Source organism: Malus sylvestris, chromosome 3 (assembly GCF_916048215.2).
Source record: "Malus sylvestris chromosome 3, drMalSylv7.2, whole genome shotgun sequence".
In the NCBI taxonomy this organism is placed as follows: Eukaryota; Viridiplantae; Streptophyta; class Magnoliopsida; order Rosales; family Rosaceae; genus Malus; species Malus sylvestris.
In genome coordinates, this window is record NC_062262.1 from 25318079 (window position 1) to 25330452 (window position 12374).

Below are 12374 nucleotides of genomic sequence, written 5' to 3' on the forward strand. Positions count from 1 at the left end.
AGGACAAAATAAAGGGTAAAGTGAATAGTACCATGATTGACTTTTTAGTGTAAAAATGTGGTTTTTCGTTAAAGTGAACAGTACCGGGTACTTTTCATTAAAGTTCCCTTTTATTTATGGTCAATGGTTTCATTGGTACTGGCAAGTTCATTTTCATATTATGACAATGATTTAAAGCAATATTAAAAACATAGTGGGTTGAATGCCATTTACTTGTATTATTGTTGAAAATAAACGTAATTCTTTTTTAATATTGCTTTAATTTCATTTTGATGAAAGAATAAACAAGATTTCTTTTTTTTTTCTTGCACAAATATATAGTATTAAAACTTTTAGTATATTTCTTTATTTACATGACAAATTTTCGACCCACCACAGCACGCTTCATGAATACTTGTGATATCCAAAGCGCACGGTTCATGGACTGCTTTTATTGACTAGCAAATATTTATTGCAACGCATACTACTTAAGTACCACAGGCAAATTGAAGGGTCATATATCTAATTCTGTACTTCTGCCTCTGCAGCGCCAGCTACTAGTTTTCCGTGATGGCCGTGCCCATGCTCGTGCTCCCAATGTCCGTGGCCATGCTCTCCATGTCCATAGCCTCCATATCCGTAGCCTCCGTGTCCATAGCCTCCATGTCCATGATTTCCATGTTTGTGCTCGTAGCCATGGCCATGTTCCCAATGTCCATAGCCATGCTCATGCCCTCCATGTCCGTGCCCGTATCCACGTTTATGCTCGTATCCGTGATAATGGTCACCATAGGTAGTCTTTTCAACGCTCTCCTCTTGAAAAAGAAAGCAATTAAGTTGGATATCAAAAACTGAAAATTAAGCCTTGTAAGTGCAGAGCAGTAACCACCAATGCATGCAAAGTGACAAACCATCCGGATGTTCCCAAGTTACTCGTTTTGCCAAAAAAAATGTTTAAGTTCGAGAAGAACACAGGTGGGAAACTAAATCAAAATTCGTAGCATGCATGTTAAAACCTGCGATGATTTGTGCATGATGAATAAAATGTGCCTAGCAAAATTACAAATGCGTGATCGAATAAAAGAAACAAGAATTAATTTTAAGTGAGAAACCGAGAAACTCACGGGTTTGAGTAGGAGCAGTCTCAGTCAGCTCCCGAGCGGAAACCTCAGAGAAGAAAAGGAGAACAGCAAAGACAAGACCTAGTAGAAGAAAAGTTTTTGAGGACGCCATGTTTGCTTGTAATTAAACGAGGTGATGGGATAGAATTATGAAGGTAAGAGATGATCGCAGAGTGAAGTGAATATCATGTGGTTTGGCTTTCTCGATTTATAGACCTTCAAAGTTAAAAGAAGGAGAGGGAAGATCTTTGGACACCCACATTTTTTTTCACAGTAGAGTGGTAAACGAAAACTATTTTTACCTAATACATATCAAATTCCCTCGAGTAGTTTGAACTCTATCAAAGCATGCTTTGTTTGGTTTGATGATATGTTGATACCACTAGTGGCGAAGCCAGGATTTATCGGGGGGAGGGGCGAACTTCTGGCAATTTGTTAACCCAATCTCAATGAAGACATCACTTCCGGCATTTCCCTCTTTATCAAAATCACACTTGAATAGATAGCAATAACGGCAAAATGCGATATATTTTACTATACTATACTCCAACCACTTAAAATTATCAAACCAACGAGTGAAAAAACATCGATTATTGCTAACTTTTCTGGGCATGATGTGATTGTAGACATCGAAATTTCGGTAAATAAATGTTGACCGATAAATCAAAGTGTCAACGCTCATGTATTACATAAATTTTACACGTAGCGTGTGACTCAACGAAAATTGAAATGAGTTGGAAAAGTCATCAAATAGGACACGTGTCAACACCTGGCAGAAACGACTTATTTCATCTGGGATATTATATTCAAAATTAGGCCTTGGAAAATTCTATAAATACAAGCCCATTTCATTCATTTGGGAGGGGAGAGGAACCAAAATCATTAGGCAAAATTCTTGAAGCTCTGAAGCTCTGAAACTCCGAAGCTCTCAAGCATCCAGGTTCTCGAAGAATCAAGAAAGCGTTCTTCGTTCTTCGTTCATCGTTCTTCCAAGATCAAGCCCCAACGGCCCTTTGGATCAACAATCATCCACCAATTCAAGATCAAGCCCCGACGGCCCTTTAGATCAACAACGTCGACAAATCCACACACATCCAACCGTTCTTCAAGATTAAGCCTAAAAGCCCTTGAAGATCTGTTCATCACTGTTTCTTCAAGATCAAGCCCAAAAGCCCTTGAAGATCCGTTCATCACTGTTCTTCAAGATCAAGCCCAAAAGCCCTTGAAGATCCGCTCATCACCGTTATTCAAGATCAAGCCTCAACGGCCATTGAAGAAACACTCATCCTCAAGATCAAGCTTCAACGGCTCCTTGAAGATCCGCTCAAATCCACTTTCAAAGATCAAGCCCACGGCCCTTAAAGAGCGTTCATCCAAGATCAAGCCTCGATGGCCTTTGGATCAATCACACATCAACAAATACACATCTTACGGAGATCGAATCAGAGGATCAAAATAGAGAGAGATTGTAACCCAAAATCATCAAATACAAATATTTGTTTGTGCACGTCGTTCTTGTCTCTTTCCTTTCAGGAATTTTCCGTGTTCACAAATTGGCACGCCGGTGGGACCATCTCTACCTCTCATCTCTTTCTCCGTTCAAGAAATTCGAGCACACTTCCAAAATTAATGGCATCAAGGAAGGCTCAAACTGTTCCCGCAACTGGCGCAAAGAACAATAGCGTCCTCGTCGCAAGTGGTATCACTTTAGGCATCACGACTCGAAGCAAGGCAAGAGCTACTTCTGCCGCCTCTTTCACCTCTGCATCAACTCTGCCAAGGGAACAAAAGCACCCAAGGCACGAGCCTTTGATCACCTTAGCCTCACCAAGGGCACCAAGGGGCGAAAGTCCAAGGAAATACTCCGAATCCATGCTCTCCGATGCCGATTCGAGCGGCAGTTCAGCCATGCAAGTCATGACCATTGGAGCAACTTCAATCGATAAGCAGTTGGCTCAAATGAATGAAGCAATAGCAAGGCTAACCCGAACTGTGGAAGAAAAAGACTTGCAAATCGCTGCACTCGTCAGCCGACTGGAGCCACAGGATGGCGATAACCCTAACCCAGAAGATGAGCCTACGGTGGAGAGAATCGATGCGAAGCCGGAGCCAGACCAAGCAACAGCACTCATGGGATCTCTTTCTATCCAGCAGCTGCAAGAGATGATCACCAACACCATCAAGGCACAGTACGAAGGGAGCTTAAATACCTCCGGGTTGTACTCGAAGCCGTATTCAAAGAAGATCGACGCCTTAAGGATGCCAAAGGGTTATCAACCGCCAAAGTTCATGCAATTTGATGGAAAGGGAAACCCGAAACAACACGTCGCCCACTTTGTTGAAACTTGCAACAACGCAGGGACCGAAGGGGACTACCTTGTTAAGCAATTTGTGCGCTCGCTGAAAGGAAACGCCTTTGAGTGGTACACGGACCTAGAGCCTGAGTCCATCAACAGCTGGGAGCAATTGGAGCGGGAATTCCTCAACCGCTTCTACAGCACCCGCCACACTGTGAGCATGCTAGAGCTAACGAGCACAAAGCAGTGGAAGGACGAACCAGTCATTGACTACATCAACAGATGGCGCACTCTAAGCCTCGACTGTAAAGACAGGCTTTCAGAAACCTCTTCAATCGAGATGTGCATCCAAGGCATGCAATGGGGTTTGCAATACATCCTTCAAGACATTAAACCACGGACCTTCGAGGAATTGGCCACTCGCGCCCATGACATGGAGTTAAGCATCGCCCATCATGGGAAGAAGGAACCGATCGCCGACTACAAGAACGACAAAGTTCTTGAGACAAAGGTGGAGAAGACTGCATGGAAACCCACCAAGGAAGCGATGACGGTCAACACATCTCCCGTCAAAATCCCTATACGAGGCAAGGCGATTCAAGCCGAAGCCTTTCGTGATCAAGAGATGCGTAGACGCACTTTGAAAGAGCTTGAGGAGAAAACTTATCCATTCCCCGACTCTGATGTGGTTGCCATGTTAAAAGACTTGCTGGAAAAGAAGGTGATCGGCTTGCCTGAGTGCAGACGGCTAGAAGAGATAAATCGCACCGACAATCCAAGGTACTGTAAATTCCACCGCTTCATCAGTCATCCGACAGAAAAATGCTTCGTACTGAAAGATCTCATCATGAAGCTGGCTTAGAAAGGAATCATCGAGCTAGATCTTGACGATGTGGTGAAGTCAAACTATACCACCATCACTTATGGCTCTTCCGACTCAAGGTTTTTACCTCAACCGCTAGGGGCATCCTCCAAGACAAGCAAAGTTGAAGGATGGACTCAAGTCACTCCTAAGAAATTGCACAAGAAGCATACGTCTCCTCCACAAGACAAGCAAAGTTGAAGGATGGACTCAAGTCACTCCTAAGAAATTGCACAAGAAGCATACGTCTCCTCCATAAGTCCGCCAATCGGAAAGGGGGCAAAGCAGCTATTGTCAACCTTCAAAACAACATGAACATGTTGAAGATGATGAAATTTCGACACATAGGTCGTCCATCCCCATCACGATTTCTTTCCTGAAGACTTCTTCAATCACTCGGTCAAGACTCCTTGCTATGAAAATTGCAAGGAAAGCCTCTCCAGGATCGTTTGACAAATTCACAAAGCTCATTGTCCACAAGAGCCTAAACTGCAGGACACCCAAGCTCCTAGTTTGCACGAGCATAAAAGGCAACATCAACGCTCCTGGTCTGCACGAGCATAAAAGGCAACATCAACGCTCCTGGTCTGCACGAGTTTAAAAGGCGACACAACATACTCCTTGCCTGCACGAGTTGAAACTGCAAACGGCACCAAATTCTCCTTGCCCGCACGAGTCTAAACTGCATGGCACAAAGCTTCTGGTCTGCACGAGCATAAAAGGCAACATCAACGCTCCTTGCCTGCATGAGCTGAAACTGCAAACGGCACAAAAAAAGAAAATACAAAAATATATATATATATATATATGTATGTATTTGAACTACGTTTTGACTTGATCTCTTTCTTTGGAAGGGTACGTAGGCAGCTCGAGCATTCGATTTCGAGTTCAGACACACATAAAAAAAAAAAAAAAAAAGGGATTTGATTAAAGTCTCATTGATGAAGGTCAATTTTATTACAAAATTACTTGCAATTTTTCTTTGTACAAAATTAAATTACAGTTTCTTTGAAAAAAAAAATATATATATATATATATATATATACATGTCTGAGCCCAGCTACAAAATCAGGCCCGTCTCCATCTCTCCTCAGACCCAAACCGTGAGCCCAACAAGCCCAGGCCCAGTTCTTCATAACCTCCCCAATCGAAATGCTCTCCGCTTCTTCAAATATGGTGCTTGCACTATCCCTGTCCGAGTCCTGATCCATCCCTATCCCGAAACGTTTCCTTCAGTCGCCTCAACGCCCAGGCGGCGGAGTTCGTCCCTAATCGCAGCGCCACTGCGCACGCATCCGCACCGGCAGCGCCTCCTGCGGCTGTAGGTCAAGTCCACGTCTACCCTCCGCCGCCGCAGCCGCCTTCGGCCCCCTTCCATGTCCCGATCCAGGCCGTCCTTTCTCTTCTCCTCTCTCTTCTCTTTCTCACCTGACTTCGATTCCCTTCACCGCCGGAAGCAGCGGACCGAGACGCTACTAACGGCGGAGGAGCGCCGTCACCGGGGGTTAGATGGATTTAGAGACGGAGAACAGAATAGCTGCAATTCTTATGAGAGAAGCCGCTGAATTGCGGCGTCAAGCTGACAAGGAAGGTGTGCATGCTTATCTTCAACAGCCTAAAACAAGGTTCCGACCAAATTCACGGTTCCTCAGTGCTACTGTTCGTGGTGTGCAACAAGCAAATCGAGCTGTTGAAGTGAATGAAATGTGGCGACTCCGGCAGAAAGAGAAGGTGATTTAGGGTGGGGATGATGGAAAAGATCAAAAGGGTGATCTCCGTCATGACTTCGCCATGGATCTAGTCTGCAGCAACGAGCTCTTTGCCAAAATCGTCAAAGGCCGGCTCAGGGAGGACGTTGCCAGATATTCTGGCAGCTCATCTCCGCCATAGATTCCTGCCACAGCCGCGACGTTACGACCAGGATCTGAAGCCGGAGAACTTCCTCCTAGACCAGGACGACAACTTGAAAGTCACCTCATATCCAAGAGCTGCGAGCACACTGCTATCGACACCCAGCCATGGTTATAACTCCTCTCTACAGCGACTCCGCCATGTCACCAAGCAACTAATAATCTCCCAACACCCCAAGATTCCTCTGCGGACTGCTTGGGACCAGGCCACGCCATCTTGGTAAAATTCCTGACGACGATCCTATCTCCAAGAAAACGAGAAGGCAGTTGAAAAATAGGGTGCAGCCGAGAGAGAGAGAAAAAATAGCACCTGAAAATTTCAGCCACCAAAAAAAAAAAAAAAAAACTCCGCTCCTCCTTCTCTCTCTCTCCTCGCAGCAGCTTCTGTGTTTGCTGAGCTGCAGAGACAACACTGGAAGTTACATTGGAGTCGAGGGCGTGAGAACGGAGCTTCGGGAATGTGGTGAACGCGAACGACGGAGATGAAGAGCTTGCGTTATTTCTCGAGATGGCACAGCAACAAAGACCACGGCTTCCGCCGGAAATGCGTCGGATCCTGCGTGAGCTTCCCCACCGACCCCCAGGTCGAGCTGGTGTTACCCGCCGTGCAGGGTACCTTCAATGTGCTCCAAGCCGCCTCGTCGTCCTCATCTCCTCAATCTAATGCCTGCAGGTCCAGTCTTCGATCCCTCACTCTTTAAGCCCAGTCAACGGTCATGACTTTGTTGAAACACGGGGATAGAAACGAGATGGACGAATGTGATTTGAACTCCCTACAAGTGATCGGCTGCGGTGGCGCTCCGCTGGCGAAGAGCGTGGTCGAGAAGCTGAGCATAGTTGCTAGTCTTTTTTGAGACCTTCTTGCTGGGTTTATGAAAACCTTGCTGGGTATGAGAGATCCACAGGGATTATAGAGCCATGGCTGCGAGAGATGAAGCCACATCAGACAACCACCCTGGCAATAGGCATCCTTCCGTGCAGCGAGCATAGCAAACAGCAACGAGCAGCAACCACGTCGCCGACTCGTCCTCGTCCTCGTCCTCCTCTGCAAGACCTTTCCTTCTACCCAGCAAGGATAATCAGCCACGAACTCCACACCTCCAGCTCCCTTACTCCGCTCCTCCTCCGTCTCTCGCCTCGCAGCTGCCAACAACTTCAAAGACCGCCGTCAAACGACTAGCCGGTCATGAAGCCTCGACTGCAGCTCTCCGACCGTCTTCGTCCTTGCTCCGCTCCCGGCAAATTCCTCTATCCATCACCCAAATTTATACAGAAAAAAATATAATAAAATAAAAATAAATAAATTAAAAAAAAAAAAGGGATGGTGAAGCAAAGTGGTGCTGTCACCACGTGAAAAAATGGGGGTGCATCTGGCACCATGTGCAAGAAAAGAAAAAGGGAATGGTGGATCAGCACCATGTGAAAGCAGAAGAAAAATATATATATATAATATAAAATAAAATAAAAATAATAAAAAAAAATAAAAAAAAAGAGAAGGTGGATTCTTGGTGGCTAGCACCATGCAAAAGAAAGGGAAACGGTTTTTGGAATGGTGGATCAGTCCACGTGAAAAAAAAATATATACATATATATATATATATATATATATATATATATATATATATATATATATATATACGTACATAATATATGTATGTATATAGCAAATGCATTGAGAGAAATAAAGTCAATTTCATTGATTTTTCTGGAAAATTACAGAGGGAACATTTACATGCCAAAAAAAAAAAAAAAAGGGTGCAAACAAACAAAAGCCTTCATTGATCAGGTGGCGCCTCAGTACTCGGCGGAGCCCCAGATCGGAGAGGCACAAGAGGGTGGTTATTCAGAGCCTCAGTACTAGGCAGAACCCCAGGAGGAGGAAGCACCGAAGGTTGATCATTTGGAGCTTCATTACGCAGTACAGCCCCAGAAGACGAAGGCAAATGCTGTTGGAACAAACCTACAAACCTCTGATGATCAAGTAAAATCTGACCATCGGATTCTTGCATCTGGTCAATCTTCTTCTTCATGTTTGTAGCATAGTTATGCGCAAGTCTGTGTAACTGTTTATTCTCATGCTTGAGCCCCCTAATCTCCTGTTTGAGACTCATCACTTCAACCGCCAAGGATTCAACTTGACGGGTTTGAGCAAATAGGCGTTGGGCCATATTAGACACAGAACCTGCACACTGCACACTGAGAGCTAGAGAATCCTTAACAGCCAACTCATCAGACCGTTTGGAAAGTAGTCTGTTATCTCTGGGAGTGACAAGGTTTCGGGCCACCACCGCAGCGGTCATATCATTCTTCACCACCGAATCCCCAACGATAAAAGGACCAGTAGGGGATATGAAGGATGGGCGCCATATGTTGTCTGGAGAAGGCGGGACTGCCTCTTCACCAAGATTCAAATCAAAACGACGGTTAGAGGGTCCAGACATTTTCAAGGGTGTTGAAGGAAGAAGAGGTCGGATAAATCAAGATCTTAGAAGTACAAGAAGGGAGTTTCTACAAGCGAAAATTCAAGTGTGCTTTGAAACGATCTGCGTGCCTCTATAAAAAATCAGCACTCGACGGGATTTCAGAGATCGAAGAGGCGAGCTCAGAATTCGAAGAGGCCAATTCAAAAATTAAAGAGGTGTTAGCTTTCTCAAAAGTTGGGTTTGCTCGAAAACCACGGGCCAATCTTCCTTTCCAGACTTGTCCACACTTGTCATATGCAACCTCTGCACTCGACGGGGCTCAAAAATCAAAGAGACAAGCTCAGAAATCGGAGAAGCATCTTGCTTTTCCAGACGCGTTAGCACTCGTCACACGTAAACTCAGCTTTGCGGAAATCACGGGCAATTTGTTAAAGCGCCAATCCCAGATATCGAAGAGGCGCCAGTCTTTTCAGCCTCGTCAGCACCCGTCACGCGCAAACTCAGCTTTACGGAAATCACGGGCAATTTGTCGAAGCGCCGATCCCAGATATCGAAGAGGCGCCAGTCTTTTTCAGCCTCGTCAACACCTATCACATGCACACTCAGCTTGACGAAAATTACGGACAATTTGTCGAAGATTTCTGATAAAGAAGAAAACACGTGAAGCCATACTGATCAATCACGCATTGGTTGCCGACACGAGTAAAAGGATAGTACCTCTACAGGTACTAAAGAATTTCCTATAACTGTCCACCTTCACCCTTCATAGCAAGGCAGACATACATAACCTTTCTTCATCTCCGAGAATGCCTTCCCAACGAAGCCTCTCGGGTCACTCAGTGTTCCTTATTCCTTGGGGTACCTATGCAAGCCAATGACTCTAAAGCAAAAGTATCTCATATCACCAGGGTAGAAAGCAAGAGTATCTCATATCATGCGTTCTCCCTGTCCTTTCCTTTGTCCTTGTTCCTACCTACAAAGACAAGGATAAAGAAAACAATATGTCGGAACTTCCACTCAAACTCGGGTAAGGAACCGATTGCTGGGAACCCTTCCCTGATTGCCTACCTAACACTGCTCTCGAGTACTCGTCTCCCACTGCTGCTGTACTTCCAAAGAAGCTGCCACATCTGCCTGAAGAACAGATAAAGGCAAGTGAAAATGATACCTTGCAGCACGTGGAGACAACGTGCAGAAGAAACAAGCAGAGAAGAATGCAGTTTTCACAATCAGCTCAGCAGAAAGGAGTCCGAGCTGAGGAAACTCAAGAAGCTGCCACATCTGCCTAAAAAAAAACAAGCAGAGAATAATGCAGCCTGCACAGTCAGCTCAGCAGAAGGAGTCTGAGTTGAAGAACTCGAGAAAATGCTACATTCTGTTAGAAGAATAGATAAGACAAGGGAAAATGATACATTGAAGCATGTGGAGACAAGCACAACAAAGCACGTGCCGATTCATCCGCTACTTCTTTAAAATCAAAAGTATCTCATATCATCAGGTTTGCGATCACTCTGGACGGTGAACTCGTTTTGACCCTCAAATTCTTGGGTCGACTTACTAGGCGTCGTGGGCTGCACATGCTGATTCACCACCCTTGAATCAAATCCTTAAAGATCAAGTCACCAACTGGAAGAAGAGCCCATCAATCTTGAAGATTATACCGTTGACCAAACTGCTCAGGTGTGAATTAGAAAGATTGAACAAAGCAACAAGTCGTCACCTTCACCTCGTGCCTGTTTGCCATGTGTTCGAGTCAACCTTCAAGAATCAAGCCTTAACGGTCTTTGAAGAAGCTTCTAGCCAAATTCAAGATCAAGCCTCGACGGCCCTTGAGGAAATCACAAGTCCGATTCAAGATCAAGTGTCTACCACCCTTGAATAAAAAAACCAGTTCAAGAATAAGCTGTGGAAAGTCAATAATTGGAGGAAACAAGAAAATCCTCCAACCCAGTTCAAGATCAAAGCTGTGGAAAGTCAACAAGTGCAACAAAATATGTGCCGATTCATCCACTACCAAAGCCAATGATCATCTACCACATGAAGCTCCTTGTGGTCCAATTTCAACCTTCAAGATCAAGCCTCAACGGCCCTTGAAGAAATTTCAAACAAAAGTTCAAGAACAAGCCTCAACGGCCCTTGAAGAAATTTCAAACAAAAATTCAAGAACAAGCCTCAACGGCCCTTGAAGAAATCTCAAGCCCAATTCAAGATCAAGCCTCAAACGGCCCTTGAAGAAATCTCAAGCCCAATTCAAGATCAAGCCCAAAAGCCCTTGAAGAAATCTCCAGCCCAATTCAAGATCAAGCCTCGATGGCCCTTGGATCGACATCTACAATAAGGGACTTCAAAACGCATCTCCTACACGTGACAAGCACATGTATATGACGTGCCTTGAAGTGGGGGCATTTGTAGACATTGAAATTTCGGTAAATAAATGTTGACCGATAAATCAAAGTGTCAACGCTCATGTATTACATAAATTTTACACGTAGCGTGTGACTCAACGAAAATTGAAATGAGTTGGAAAAGTCATCAAATAGGACACGTGTCAACACCTGGCAGAAACGACTTATTTCATCTGGGATATTATATTCAAAATTAGGCCTTGAAAAATTCTATAAATACAAGCCCATTTCATTCATTTGGGAGGGGAGAGGAACCAAAATCATTAGGCAAAATTCTTGAAGCTCTGAAGCTCTGAAGCATCCAGGTTCCCGAAGAATCAAGAAAGCGTTCTTCGTTCTTCGTTCATCGTTCTTCCAAGATCAAGCCCCAACGGCCCTTTGGATCAACAATCATCCACCAATTCAAGATCAAGCCCCGACGGCCCTTGAAGAAAGTGTTATTCGTTCCTCGTTCATCGTTCATCCAAGATCAAGCCCCAACGGCCCTTTGGATCAACAACGTCGACAAATCCACACACATCCAACCGTTCTTCAAGATTAAGCCCAAAAGCCCTTGAAGATCTGTTCATCACTGTTTCTTCAAGATCAAGCCCAAAAGCCCTTGAAGATCCGTTCATTACTGTTCTTCAAGATCAAGCCCAAAAGCCCTTGAAGATCCGCTCATCACCGTTATTCAAGATCAAGCCTCAACGGCCCTTGAAGAAACACTTATCCTCAAGATCAAGCTCCAACGGCTCCTTGAAGATCCGCTCAAATCCACTTTCAAAGATCAAGCCCACGGCCCTTAAAGAACGTTCATCCAAGATCAAGCCTCGACGGCCCTTGGATCAATCACACATCAACAAATACACATCTTACGGAGATCGAATCAGAGGATCAAAATAGAGAGAGATTGTAACCCAAAATCATCAAATACAAATATTTGTTTGTGCACGTCATTCTTGTCTCTTTCCTTTTAGGAATTTTCCTTGTTCACAGTGATCTTTAGGTTGACAAGGATTGTTTTGGAGATAATGTCGGCGAATTGCTTCACGATAATTAGGTGGATAATCAAGCATTCAACGTCTATGTCCAGGGTCTACATGAAGATTAGCCAGTATTTCATCCAACTCAGTGACCTCACTTTGTTGGGAACTATTCGGAATACTCGAAGAAGAAATATTTGGAATATTCGAAGGAGGACTACTCGGAATATTCGAAGAAGGACTAGCCGGAATATTTGAAGGAGGATTTAAGCATTGTTTCTTATAGTATCGTTCCATTGTTTAACTGTATATGAAAAAGAAAAAAAAAATCTTAGACTCTTAATTCTAGAGTAAGCTATACTATAGTCAATATGAGTGCTAACTAATTAAACCAACAATTCAATTAATCAAT

The 12374-nt window shown here is 44.3% G+C and overlaps 1 protein-coding gene and 1 long non-coding RNA gene across 2 annotated transcripts; one reads left to right on the forward strand and one right to left on the reverse strand.

Annotated features, from left to right (window-relative positions):
- Positions 1-326: 326 nt before the first annotated feature.
- Positions 327-1212, reverse strand: LOC126614464 (cold and drought-regulated protein CORA-like). The gene is made up of 2 exons (XM_050282141.1): positions 1104-1212; positions 327-794 (listed from the first exon to the last, which is right to left on the reverse strand). Exons 1-2 carry the CDS (start codon positions 1210-1212, stop codon positions 502-504), a joined length of 402 nt encoding a protein of 133 aa, XP_050138098.1. The 3' UTR covers positions 327-501.
- A 761-nt stretch (positions 1213-1973) lies between these two features.
- LOC126614468 (uncharacterized) lies at positions 1974-11930 on the forward strand. Its single transcript, XR_007620397.1, has 2 exons — positions 1974-2040; positions 11303-11930. It is a non-coding gene; the product is annotated as an uncharacterized LOC126614468 (long non-coding RNA).
- Positions 11931-12374: the final 444 nt, after the last annotated feature.